Source organism: Eutrema salsugineum, unplaced genomic scaffold, assembly GCF_000478725.1.
Source record: "Eutrema salsugineum unplaced genomic scaffold, Eutsalg1_0 scaffold_9, whole genome shotgun sequence".
Lineage (NCBI taxonomy): Eukaryota > Viridiplantae > Streptophyta > Magnoliopsida > Brassicales > Brassicaceae > Eutrema > Eutrema salsugineum.
In genome coordinates this window covers 2176059-2191386 of record NW_006256342.1, presented here as the reverse complement: position 1 = coordinate 2191386, position 15328 = coordinate 2176059, and the positions used below count along the sequence as shown (strand labels likewise).

Here is a 15328-nt window from a genome sequence, read left to right as displayed (position 1 = left end):
TTCACAAACAACTGAGGTAACTATTGCCAAGTGGTACGGAATTGAAGGAAGGTATATCAATCTAACATAATTAGTTGGCGAGCTATGATAAGTTCGATGACTTCAAACTCAAATTACTCAGGAGACATCATCGTAGTTATTCTTTTACTTAGTGCTCTCTGAATTGTTTCTGAAATTTTGTTTTGAACATTCCAAATTGACAAAATCAATGCACAGCTAGGCATTATCCTACATGCAATGCACATATAAGATTTTTTTTTAAAAAAAAAAAAAAAAACTGAAGAAGATCGAGATATTGTGACCTATGGCTGCTATATAGGTGGAATTAATGTGCATTTTATTGAGAGATACTAGACGTTCGAAAATCGAAAAACAAACATCTTAACCGAAGTGTGTATTGTGAATATGATATGCTGAAAAATGGGGACGACACATTTGAGGATATAGATGAGGCGATGAATCGATATGTTTGTTTTTATTATTTGTATCTCATCTCATGACCATGTTCAAATTCAACTGTCGAAAATTTTGAAGAGTCCGTTTTCCCGGGACAATTATGAGGTTGATTGTTTGCTTTACATGTATCTGCATTTCGATGTGATATATATATATATATATATATATGCGAATATTAATTTCGTTGTCGTTATTAATGGCAATCTTTAGTTGAAAGAAGAAAATAAACAAAGCCCAAATGGTTTTTTGTTACTATAAAATTTCAAAAGTATTTTGAATAATATATATAAAAAACTCATGTTTTCAGAATATCTTACAAATAAATTATTTTTTATAATCAACTCAAACTTTTATAGATACTTTAATAAAGTATATATCAAAAATTAAACTAAATTTCTCTTTAAAAATTTTTCTGTAACATAAAATTGGATTTTGTTGAATACTCCCTCCGTTTCACAAAGAATGTCATTTTGACATTCTTCACACAAATTAAGAAATAAGATAAAATGTCTTTTATACCCTTATTAATTTGCAGAAAATGACTCTTAGAATTATATTTATAATTAATTTTTTGAATTTATTGAGGTTAAAAATAGTATTTCATGTTAAAAATTACATTGGAATTCTAAAACGACATTTTTTTGAAAAAAAAATAGTGTCAGAACGATACTCTTTATGAAAGGAAGAGAGTACTATTTTTTAAGCATTTTTTGGTGATATCCAACAAAGACAACAATTGAAACTCTACGTTTTGTTGATTGGGACTAGCATGTACAGCTAGCGAAGCTGCGAAGTGATGAGTCATAGTATTATCGCCGTCGTAAGTCCATTTATTACCGTACACCCATTAATTGTCTTGTATGAAAGATATATATAGTACGGATTAAGTATTAACTGTGAAAGATATAATCTATTTCCTTTTGGTCGGCAAATTTCTTCGGATAGTTTACTAAAATTGTATCGCAGCCTGATATATTTTTTAAATAAACGAAAGATTAAATTAAATGCAAGAGATTGGGTCGGTAAAGAAATCACAATCCCACCGAGTCCGAAAGTGCTACATATCCACTAATTAGCATATCGTACCCACAGTTTTAAAAAGGAAAAAACACAGACGAGACCAAATTTATCACCTTTTTTTTGTTGCATCATTACGATTACGACGAGTCATATTTCGAATTCTTATCTATATAATTAAGTTTTTCTTGATGTTCTACAACTACATTTGATGTAAATTTGATTAAATGCGACGATATAGCTTAGCTAACTTACTTTATGCAAAAACCGGATTATTACGCTATAGTTGGTAAAAAATCAAACAAAAAAATAACTGATTAATTATTCATATTAAATTACCACATGCCTAAACTTTTGTTTTCTAAGTAGTGGATTCTTGTAGTGTCCTCAAAACGGATTTTGTAGTTTTCTAAGTAGATAATGATTGTTGCCTGATGATTAACGCATTGGATGGGCCTTTAAGTGCCATAATAAATATCGGTAAAGTAAAATGAAACCTGGTCTCGACCAAACCGAACTGGTTATTTCGTTTTGGTGGCTCGTAATGAACTGGTTGTACCGAGTCGCTGGGTCTTTCCTAAATGGACTTGGGCTGCCTGTAACGTTCCACTCTTCAAAATCTCGACGCAAGAAGAAAAGGGCTATTTCAATTCCATCTAAAACTTTAGTGCTGATCGGGTATGTTTGTCTGGTAGTTGATATATATTCTTGGTTTTCGCATCTATTCATGTGCATTTCCAAATGGTTTAACTCTACTTTAGGATCATTTGAGTCCCATTTGTCTATATGAGATCAATTTAGATTTTTAGTAGAATCTTTTGCATTTTTAAGTACTATGAAATTATTTGGAAGCAAAAGTATACTTGGAAATTTTGGTTGCATTTCATCTTTAGATTTCATCATGTCTTGCATGTTTCATCTAGCATTTTTGGGTTTTCAAGTCACGTGTGAATTATATTGGTTAATGGATTAGAAAATTTGGCTTTTCTATAGCTTGTCTTTGATGTTTTAAGATAGATCTTTACGCTTTTCTTTTTTTGGAACTTGTTAAATGTTAGGTTAAAGCTTGATCATCCAAAACCTTGGTTAATGGTCTTTTCATGTACGAAAGATATATGTGCAAATGTCTTCCATTTGTACATATACTGCTTTGCAGGTTGAAAGCCATATTGAGATGATTTTAGGCATTGTATAGGACTTGCTCGTAACGCTTGTTAGTGTCTTGGTTTCAAGCGAAAGCTTAACCAATGGACTAACAATGACAAGTTTAATAGAAATTAGTTGGTTTTTGTCACCTTTTGTTGGAATGACGTTTGCTTGAGAGTTTTAACTTAGAAAATCAAACATAGTCTATTACCTTTAACTTAAAAAATCAAACATATTTGGACGTCTGTTTACAAATTGCCAAGTGTATGCATTGAAAAGATCGAAAGTCTCTGTTCCTCTTTCCTTTGGTCGGGACCGCGATTAAACCCCAGGAAAGCAAAAGTGTCTTGGTGCGACGTATGTAGACCCAAGGACGAGGGGGGGTTTGGGTCTTAAAAATCTGAGAGACGTCAACACTGTTGCCCAGCTCAAACTTTTTTGGCGTATGATCACTGCAAAAGCATCTTTGTGGGTTAGATGGATTTCAGCAAACAGAATGCAGCACAACTCAATCTGGTTAACACCAAGATCTGGTTCGAGCTATGCATCTGGTTCGTGGATTTGGAAGGAAATTCTGAAAATGAGAGACATGGCTGCAAATTTCATAAAGGTACAGACTGGAAATGGTGGAAAAGCTCTGTTCTGGTTCGATAGATGGTCATCGATGGGGCAATTGTTGACATTGTTAGGTCCCAGGGTATTCATTGTTGACATTGTTAGGTCCCAGGGTATTCATTGACCTGGGAATAGATGAGACATCGACTCTGCATGACGTTTTTTTCAATCATAGAAGGCGAAGACACAGATACCAGATACTGAATAAGGTGGAAGATGAAATAGACCACGCTAAGACTCGATACCAAGTTGACGCTGAGGATACATATCTCTAGAGAGTCACCGAAAATGACTATAAACGAACTTTCAGCACTCGAGCTACGAGGGATTTGGTGCGAACCTCATCGCAAAAAGTCCTTTGGGCTAAAGGGATTTGGTTTTCTCACCACTGCCCCAAATTCGGGTTTATCTCCTGGCTTGCCCTGTTAGACAGACTTAGTACTGGTGATAGAATGCAACATTGGAATGCCAACATTCCCACTGGCTGTATTCTATGCAATGCTCAATTGGAAACACGCAGCCATCTTTTCTTCTCATGCCCTTACTCAAAGCAGGTGTGGTCAAATTTGGCAAGAGGAGTTTTGCTTCAGGATTTCACGGTGGAATGGACGGATTTGGTGAGGATCATCTCGACTTCTTACCAAACTCGAATCAAAACTTTCATCATTCGATATTTGTTTCAATATACTGTTTATGGACTATGGAGAGAACGGAATGAAAGACGGCATGGAGGAAGCACAACGCCTGCTGCAACACTTATAAGGGTCATTGACAAAGGTATCAGGAATCAATTGAGTGCCATCCGATTGCTGGGAGACTCTCGTTACGAAGAAAGTCTGCAACTCTGGTTTGCAACAAGACCAAGAACATGATCGAAGCTTTGTAATCTTTTACTGCTTTGTCTTTTACATAAACAGCTCGCATTCACTATGTAGAAAAACTATTTTTTTTTGGGTTTGAATACAATTTAACATTCATCAAAAAAAAAAAAAAAATCAAACATAGTCTATTACCTTAGTACCTTACCCATTGTCCATTCTCACCATAATTAGTCTTCATCCTTATCGTTAATGAGCTTGTCCTTTCACTTGCATTTTAACTCATATATCTGATCGCTACTGCTAGTCGCTATTGTCAGTGACTCACAAAAAACATGGCTGGTAACATGAGTCAAAAATATTCCAAATATGATGACTCATGAAATAAAAATTGACGGCCAAATTCTCATATGTGCCAACAAATGTCATCACTTTGCTTATCTTTTTCTCATTTTTTCCTAACGAAATTTCGTGACCTCAAAAAAAAAAGTTGGCAAAGGTATATCATAAAACGAGTGAAGGAGAAATTCTTTTGCATATGACTTTTTTGTTTTTCACATTTGAGCTGGTTTCGGAAATTTGATTTCCTTTACTACTAGTAACATTAGATTTTGAGGAAAATAACATTAAAAAATGGACGTATCATCTGAGATTTAAATACTCAAAAAGTATTGAAATCACGAAACCTTAAGAGTTCCTTAAAAAAAACAAAAAAAAAAAAACTTAGAGTTCCCTAACCAATGAATTTACCTATTAAGGGGTATAGCCGAACGTAAAATGATTAAAAGAACAAGGGACAATACGTAAAGTCAAGCTTCAATCCCATTGGGCCTCTCTCGTTGTCATTTCTTTCGAAAGAATCTCTCCTTCTCTTTCGTTTCACGACTCTCATCATTTTAATTCTAAATAATTATTGTACCAAAAGAACATCTTCCTCGTTAATGAACGTAACTCCTTCACTACAACCATCTTTAACAAACTTTGTTCTTTCGCTTGTTCTTTTGACCATTTGGAGAAAATCCTTGTCGAAATAAGTATATTTATCACATTAATCCAATTTCGGCCTATTCGCTATCGCTCGTACCTTACTGAAATGGCTTTATTCAGTCTTCCTAACACAGTATATATTCACGGTTGATGAATAATGCGGTAGATCCCACATGCATGGCGTCATTTGTCTTTCTTCCCCAATTCGACTTTCGGTGATCATACTAAGATTCAAGCTACATATATACTATTCCTAGAATAATACACGTAAGCATATATGGGTCCTTTATGTATTCATCATATACATATGTTATTCATGTGAAGGTTTAGCGGGTATAGAATATGAAGCACAAGACATGTTCTTCTAGATGTCATATATTTATCCGGCCTTTTGTTTACTTTGGATACTTTCGCTTTTCTATAGCATCAAATATTGGTTTTTACAAGGATTCATCTCTTTCTCTCTTTTCTTAAAAAAAATAAATTCATATACTGTGATAATTTACAAAACAAAAAAAAAACAAAAAAAAAACTCTTCTGTTTTCCTATCACAAATATAGCGTTAACTTTCATAAGTTTGTCGGCAATCGAATTTGGAGGGTGAATATATACCACATTATTCATCAACCGTGAATATATACTGTGTTAGGGAGACTAACTTTCATAACTCAGTGTTTGAAGACATACTTCCGTTTGAACTCAGTGTTTCATTGTTTCATTGCTTTCCAATAAACTTATCCATATCTTTTTTCCATATTAACTAGTGAGGGGGAATCGCATTAATGAATCAAGCCAGAATCCAAAACTATCTAATTAGCACAAATCTAGCTAGGTCGTCTGAACATTCTAAACTAGGTTACGGCGAAATAAAGAAAACATTATGTACCGTAGATGGTGCTTTTCACTGTTCGAAGAACGTGAAGACAGAAAAAGCTTTGATGAGAGTGAAAACAGAGCAAAGTGCTATATACTAGTCTTATCCTTCACATGACCTGGTCGGATTTTTTCCCTTCTTTTTTTCCAATCACTACGGTCCAATTATAAACTACTTTTGCCGTTCCAGTTAAAGAAGTTAATCGTTTCTTTTAAGTTCTAAATTCACATTAATTTATTACAAAACTAAATCTAATCTATAGAGGTTCATTATTGAAACGCTAAAACTATACAAACTAATACATTACGTCGTTTAGACATTAACTTATTAATAGATATATTCTTACGGAATATAAGAACACGTAAATTATTGATAGGCTTAATTAATATCATTTTTTAACTATACTATAAATTTGACGAACTGATAACAAAAATTAAAATCATACAAACCATTTTAAATATAGTTCTATTTTTTTCTTAATAAATAAATTGATGATAGATTGATAGTTATAATCATTTGTTTTAATGATACTGTAACTAAGAATAATGTTCATTACCGATGCTTTGGGATTTTACACATTGATTGACATTGTTAGAATTAGTATTCAAATTTCTCAAACAATAATGATTTCTACAATTCAATTGAAAATGCAGAATTTACAGTCAACACCAATTTTAAATCACATTTTTCTCGCTCCTTGATTATAATTTCACTTCCTCAAACTCGGACTCGTACCCGGGACGACTCGGTAGAATGACTCACTCACCTTTCAAAGCCATCTCCTTTATATCACCGCGTCTGACTCAGGAAGAAACCAATAAATGAATAGAAGCAGATCCGAGTCAAACTCAGCCGAGTTAATGACGATTACTCATAATTGGCTTCGATAATTTTCTGCTTCCATGGCGAGTAAACTCGTTACGAGTCAGAATCGTCTTTTTTATTATCTATTTACTCTGTGATCCCTAGAAATCACCATATTGCTTTTTCGGAGACGCCGTGAAGCAACGGCCGAGATTCGATCCATAGATCGAGCTTGCTTCTGATCTCCACGTGGCAGTTCTTCTGGAAATCGTCAGGACAAGTAAACCGTCTTGATCGGGTGGAATCGGACCGGGACACAAACCGAATCGACTCCACGAAAACCGATTCTTCACAAGGGAAAACCAACGGACCTTGGTTCACGAAACCGAACTCTTCCTCGGCTTGAACCAGAAGATTCCTTAGGACGGGATGGTTCAGATACGTCGCGCGCACCACAAATCTCCTGCAGTTGCTGCCAACGTAGACCGCCACGTGTCCTGACGGCACATCCGACGGCACGCAACGGCTGGAAGAAGACATGCGCGCTTGGTCGCGCCACCGTCGGAGCATCTGCCTCAGCCTCACAATGTGACGGATCTTACTGCATTTTCCGAGACCTCCAGCCATTTTTTCCGGTTAGTAATCTCAGGCGAGAAAGTGAGAGAAAGAGAGAGAAAATGTCAGAGGGATTTTGAGAGTTTGGGAGGGACGAGGTTTATATAGTAAAGGGAGTAACACAATGCCACTGGCTTTCGAGATATTTACGAAAATTGCCTCCGTGGTCCTTACTTTGGCTCCATAGCCTCTATTCCTCTCCATAATTAAATTACATTAGATAAGATTGATTATTCGGGAAATTAATCTTGATGATTTTTGTTTGATGGAGATTAAATACGAATCATTAAGAGGAGCATCAAAAGATTAGTTTGTATGTTTTTTTATTCCTCATACATTGTATGGTGCACGAAGCATTGATACAACAGGGTGATGGATTCGACATGTGAGAATTAGTGGTTGATTATGGTTCCTATATAATTCATGGGTTTAATAATTATGCTAATGAATCTATCAATCATGGAAATACTTATAAATAGTCATTAGAGATAATGGATTGATCAATCCTATGTATTGAATAAAGAAGTGTCACTTTTAAAGAATAAGAGATGGTAGGGAAATAAGAGCATGTGCTAATGTTGGATAAGACGACCAGTCTTTGGAAAGAGTTCAAACATCACCTGGGATTTGATTAGGGACATATTAGAGTCATTTTTTTTAATATAAATTCATGTTTTTGTTTGGTTATAGTCTGATGAGATTTTATAAATTGATCACATATATGTACGTGGTATCCGCACATTGCTTAATTAGTAGATCATGTATAACATTGATGGACACACAAAATCGACTAACGAGCTCTCTCGAAATGTTTACTTATTTATTATTATTAAAAGCTACCACAGAAATCATTAATGCATAATATGATGTCAAATTTAGGATCATATATTGGTTCGTAAACTTATTTTTAATGAACTTAATTTGTAAATGTAGCTAATAATCTGAACCATGAAGTAATGGGAAATATTGAACACCTTTTTTCTAAAAGCATAAACTAGTTTCGTTTGAAGTGAGGAAGAAGAAGGTGAGAAAATAATCGGAAAGCACTCCCAGCCATTAACTACCAAACTAGGTTGGTTTGAAGCATGAACTAATGGGGCATATTGATCACCCTTTTCTTGTAATTTTGTTAATCCATTGCATAATGAACACTTTGACCATTTTATCCACCACACATATATACACTGTACATATATTATTTTTTATATAATATATGTTATATATAGAGAGAATGAGAGACCGCACAATATAAGCATATTTGTTGGTGGCAAGTCTTTCCGAGATTTCAATTTTGGATCCACTTATGATAGAAAGTTAAGTCTATAGATGGGTAAATAAATTTACAACATATGACGGCCATAAAAGATTCAAATGCAAACATATAACCGTTACAATCATATATACACTTCTAAACCAATCATTGAACCAAGACAATTTTAACTCAAGTAGTTCATTTTTATTATATGTATATTTTTCAATGTATTTATCTGCGACTCGCAACCTCTAACAATTGTTTTCTTTTGGATTAAAAAATCAATATAGCGATGGATTGCAACTTGAAAATAGCATAAACAAACTAAGTAATGAAGGTACTCAGGTAGATTAGTTAACTATAATGACGACTGAATTTTGTTTAGTTCATCAAACGTTCGATTAAAGAGTTTGCCCTATAATTTTTTTTTCTCTTAGGTCGGAAGCACAATACGCCATTGTCGCCTCCCTCCAAACCAGGATAAGTCTCCTCCATCGCACAATCGTTTTGTGTGAACGAATCCTTTGATGTTACTTGCCTTATTGTTTTTTTTTTTGGAACTTTGTTAATTCTTATGGGTTTGAGCTCTCTTCTTTCTCTGCGACTAATAAATCACTCGTTGCTTAATTCATTTAAATATGTTTCTTAGTTCTTTCTATAACTTAACTTTTACTGTCGTTAGCTTTTTTTTTTTTTTAAATTAACTTCTGCTTTAGATATATTTGATTGTCAACAAATTTTTTAAGATACATTACAAAAAGAAAAGACGACAATTTGAATGATATACGATTCAAGGACCACCGATTATGATATTTCAGTCCCTGTAAAGGCTGGAAGTGAAATGGCCATTAGCCACAGCGGCCACTTGAGGGTCAAAATTTTATTTGTATATTATAAAACATGAAAAGTTTTACTAAATATTAGACTATGTCTTTTTCAGATAAATCAATTTCGGCGCACGGAAGTGGGAGAATTTATGTTAAACGCAAATAAATAAAACCCACCACATGGGTAGCTGGGAAAAGGTAGGAAAATGTATATTAAACAATGTAATTTTAGTTGTAGATGTGAATTAATACTATAATCATTAATCAAAACATAGAAAAATATATAAAGGTTCTATTACCAGACGTAGTTAAGATTAAGTGATTAATTAAAGAAGCGCTTTTTGTTTTAGGAGCAAATTAATTTAGAATATTTCATAAGAAATGGAAAATAATGTAATACGGCGTACCACACCAAACCACTTATTTTGTAGTTTACAAATGTGTCCATGCCCCCATGTGCGCGAATGTCCCATCTCTAATTATTTATTTATATTTTCTAAATAACAAGTTTTTTCATTTTTATTTTTGGGGAAAATGTAAATTCAGTTATAAGTGTTTAAATTTATCCATATATATCATACAATTTCATGTGATCAAATGCTTGAATAACTGCTACCGTCGGTCTAAACTGATGTTCTGATTTCTTCTTTGTTCTTAAAAATGCAAGATCATGTCACACACACATATATAATTGCAGATATGATATCTTCTCTATGGACTATTGTTAGTTACACAGTGAATTTTTGCAAACATACTTGAAATTACTCTTACTGCATGGGGATTGTAAATACCGAGTTACTGTAAGATATATTGTTTGTTCACCTTAAAGAAATAATTGAATTGGAAAAAATATAAAAAGGTCGTCAATCAGTAATCTAGTGTCCACACCTCGAGTTCCTATCAATCCTATGTATCACATTTTTCGCATGTGGCATGATAAACCGTATGATATATTCACTTATCATATTAATTTCGAATATTCATTTATAAAATATAAAGTATGTTATATGCATCATAGTGAAAATAATAAAAATGAAAGAGATGATTGGAGCCTAGTTTTAAATCTAAATACTAATAGTGTTTTAAAAAAATTCAAATGAATAAAAGTGGGTCCAAGTGCATGTTATGAAATACATCCCCCCATGCGACGTTTACGTTCTCATGCATCCCCACTTGTTGGGTTTTAAGGATCTTCTCATTTAATTCTCTCTTCCTAAGCAAATCTTCATTAATGCTTCTGCAGGTTATAATTGGTTAGTATGAATCGAACACAATTATATATATTTGGTCTCCATAAATATAATTACAAGAGAGTCGATCGTATGCTATGAATCGGCACTGGATTGTCTCTTTCTGCCCTCCATGCATCAAATTGCATTTATATGCACGCACGATATGAGCAAATAAAAATATTATATGGGATCAAAAAATACGTTAATCGCTTAATTTTGTTTTTACTAGGAAACAAATCCCATCAAATAATATATTTGTGTAATGCCATTTGTTGAAGCCGCAACTATATCCATATAAATATTTAATCATCATCAGCCCGTAATTAGGAGAAAATTCCAAGTAACCGTAATGCAAATCTTTGACATGATCTGTACATTAATTGTTGTAATAGTTGACAACAAAGAAAAAAAAAACTTTGTACTCCAAATATAGTTTACTGTAATTGGCAAAAAATAAGTAAGTGATGCTGAGATTATCTATAGACTATAGCCTATAGGTATATTTTACGATGGTATGTCAACGTAAGTAGATGACGTGGCGTCCTACTGATCAGAGTAGGACCCATGATCCCGGTCAAGTAACTTATAAATCCTGTTTGACCGTCGGATGAGACCCTTTTTTTTTTTTTTTTTTGTGTGTGTGTCGGCAATGAGCCCTCTTTCTAACCCCAAAGGTTCGTGAAAATATAATATACAGTTATAGAAATAAAAATAAGAAAGACAGTTTAGTAATACGGAGCGACGTCATTTTTCTCCTCTCTTTTTTTTTGTTCTCTTTTAGTTTTTATCTATTTTATATAAATTAATAGGGGTCTAATTTTGTGTTTACTTACGTCTTAGGCAGTGACTAGCCACAAGCAGAAGGGATGAACCTGATTAAACTTTGGTTGCCACAATGTTTCTAAAAATCAAGTAAGTCTAGGCTGTCTAGCTTTCACGTATAGCTTTTTTGGAGTGAAATTTGTCATTCTCCACTCACATTTTATTCTTTCAGATAAACTATTTATTCGAAAGAAAAAAAAATTATGATATGCCGCGTACGTAAAACTCAAAAACATAAGTTCGGTTAATAGTTTGTTACTCTACTTTATAAAAGCGTATTCGGAATCTTAAGCATTTATTTATTTGCATCGTAGATTAAACTTTTTATCTTTATGTAGAATTAATTAAATTTAAGTTTCATTAGTACAGTACTTTACATTTGGGTGTGAAGAAGAGTGGAGACATAGAAATGCACATGCAATGTTTAGGTTAGTAAAGGCATAAAGACATGCTAATCAGGATTATGCCTTGGATTTATTTAGGCAAACGTCTTTCGGCATCTCTAAAACCTTATCAGAGTTCGCCACGTCTCCATCTTCCCTCCTATTATATTTGTTGATAAATACAAATCATACATATCTATAATTTAAATTCAGATCATATGTTTTGTTTCTGACTGTGCCAATCCACTTTATAAAATAACTCATTAGTAGATCGATGAATCAAAGTTTTCAGATCTAATTGACTGTATATGTAATTTGCATTTATCAATTAGTAATCACAAGATAAGCTATTGATATATATGCGAAAGCTTGTAATCATTTCAAAGTCAAATTTGGTGAAATTTTAAAGTTGAAACTTTCATAAAAGTTGGTAAAACTAACCATGGTCGGGGCATTATATGTGTATTCAAATTTTATGCCCAAATCTGGAAATGGTATTTAAAATTTGGATAGATAACCTATGGGTACTATTAATAAAGTCAATATGGTTTTGTGGCAAAAGATATCATAATTTTTTATACGAAATTGTGTAACACTAGATTTGGTTACCGGTGGGTTGTAGAATGAAAAGTAAAGCTACATAAAATAACTTATCATATAAGAAATTAAGTTAAATACGAAAAGCAAAGGGCACAGCCTTGCACTGCAATCATACGATGAGATTATCATATAAAACTGGGTTTGGTAGAAATTATATTTGTTATGGAGCGAAGGAATAAGTAGGCAGTGACGTGCGTATGTGATTTTCGAATTGCTTAATCCTTATTTGGGACTTGAAGCTATGATAAATTTATAGTACGTGTTACAACATTTTTATTTAGTTTAAATGAACGAAAGTAGCAATTGATTGATTAAAGACACTAAAGTAAGTGTATAATAATGAGCATCCATTTTATAATGGGAGATGATTAGTCCTTACATTGATTCTACAAGATGTACGTCAATATTAAGCCAGTCCATAGACCAGCTCATCAAAATGTTTGTCTATCAAAAAGAACAATTTTGACGCTTTATTTGTAATCATTTTTTTTTGTTATTCATTAATAATTAGGCTCTCATTATTCCTTAATTAAATGAATAATTTTGTTTTCGTTTATATCATTGTCTAACATGTCACAGCACTATTTGAAATCAAGTCATTCAGAAAATTAGGATGATTATTTCTATTCAAACAATAACGACTTCCGTTTTATTATAAGTATTGTTAAAAGTTTTTTTCGTACTTATAAAAAACAATTCTATTTCTTACCTCTTATTAATCTATTATTAATGTACTAACACCATATAATGTAATTTCACTAATCCATAAGTTAAAACAGTGGAGATAAATAAATAAAAACATTTAATCAAAAATTTGTATTAAATAAACAAAAAAAGACACTTGAAATGAAACAAAATAGTTCTAACACGACATTTGAGTAAGAATTTGATTCTTTATTTCATGCATCAAAAGGCCCATGCACACGTCTCTAACATATCTCATCTAAACATTTCCTTTTGTCTCCATGGGTTGATATACTTTCAATTCTCATTTTTTTTTTTTGGTAAACTAGATACTTTTTCTCTTACTTGAGCTAATATTGTTTATCTGATAGACTGTCAAGTTTTGGTAAAAGTGAAATTTCTATTCTGTCAACAGTAGTTTTTAAAAATACAAATTCATAGAATTTAATTTCCATCTCTTATTATCTAAACAACATTTGGATACTCACTTTATTATCTTAACATAGTCTAGTTATCCAACTCGGTTTGTTTTTAGGAATCACTAGCTCATTCTTCTCTTTGTCCTATAGATAAAACCTACGTGCAATAATTTCAAGGCTTTAAGCTGTTATTAATAAACAAATGAGCTCATTATAGTTACTGTAATGGGCGTGAAATAAACAGTGCAACCAAAATATTAAAAGCTTAAAAAAGTTGTGTAAAGATATCATTTTCTATGCAACTATATATATCATCATTCTATCAGTTAATGTGACAAAAAATCCCTTCTTATTGAATTTGATCGGATCAGTCTAATTGATCAGACACAAATTTTCATCTATTTTTAAATCAATGCGGCAAGTGAACATGGCCTTTACAATATATATATTTTGCGTTCTGACCTCTGAACATGCATATAATATATATATATATATATATAGTTTTTGTTGATAAATGATGAAAATTACGTATAATGAATTCGTAATGTGCCAAATATAAACACGCTTAATTAGGAAAATATAAGTGAAAAGGAGAATAAAGTGAAGAGTTTACCTATTTGTTGTCTGCCTTTGTTCTTTCACCGTTTGGATGGACATAATTAAGTGGTGATTGGTGAATATTGGGAATCGACGCAAATCCAGATTGGGAAGAGACTCTACAACACCTTGCATTTTGTCTTGTATTTTTCCTTTCTCTTGCCTGCATGTTTCATATTGTATTTCAAACGATGCCTTTTAAAGGCTTGAGGAATAAAAGTTAAAAGTTAAAAAAAAAAAAATGAGCCACCGCATAAACAAGTCTACCAGCTAATGGGACACCTTATTCCGAGTATTGAAAAAACTATCATAAACTGTGTAGTATCACTTCGTTATTATGATTCGCTAAGGCTTTAGAATCTTCTTCAACGATGGTTCCAATCCAGAGAAGTATCATAAGTTTGTGAAACCATTTTCAGTTTTCATATTTATGTTTATTTCTCTTTTTCATTCATTCATTTTTATTGTGCTGTGTAAATAATTTTTTGTTTTTGTTGATCACTGAATTTTAACATTTTAACCCAAAAAAATAGTGAAGAGTCCAAGCTTCATATCATCAACTGCGAAATTTTAAGAGAGTGCCCATAAAATGCTATGAATTTTGTCATCTTCCAGCTTCATATTATCAACTGCGAAATTGCTCGAATTATTTAGATAATGAACTGAAGTAAATATTTATTTATATATTCTTATATATGATTGGGTCGGAAGGTTATCGAATTGTCGTTGTCAACGTATGAATGTATCTCCTATGATTGGGACTGTGGAATTCAATGACACCAGTCACACCACCATAATATCACATGAATCACAAGTAGTAGCTGAACCGTATTCTATATTCACTATAACATTCATTGTCAAAAGCATGGATAATACTAAAATAATTGTAAGAACAAGATTAAAATATCAATATTTGGTATGACGTATATGGCTGAGTTTTAAGCCACTTGAATCAAACCGCCACTAACTAATCATTGGATGATATGATAGTATCTACATTCGGAGAGATCATTCAATATATTGTTGAGAATTAAAAATGTTTATTAGTATGCAATGACGAGGGACAAGGGTGTTCTAAGAACTTGTTAAATACGTGTCGTCAACTTTTCTAATAAACCTTAGGCCATTGTCTAATTTTTTGTTCATAAGGCATGGTATTGGCCACATAATCTGACTTTGA

At 32.7% G+C, this 15328-nt stretch overlaps 1 protein-coding gene across 1 annotated transcript; it reads right to left on the bottom strand.

Annotated features, from left to right (window-relative positions):
• Nucleotides 1–6509: 6509 nt before the first annotated feature.
• LOC18008728 (auxin-responsive protein SAUR50) lies at nt 6510–7400 on the bottom strand. Its single transcript, XM_006390228.2, has one exon. The coding sequence runs from the start codon at nt 7342–7344 to the stop codon at nt 6886–6888; it is 459 nt and encodes a 152-aa protein (XP_006390290.1). The 5' UTR covers nt 7345–7400; the 3' UTR covers nt 6510–6885.
• Nucleotides 7401–15328: the final 7928 nt, after the last annotated feature.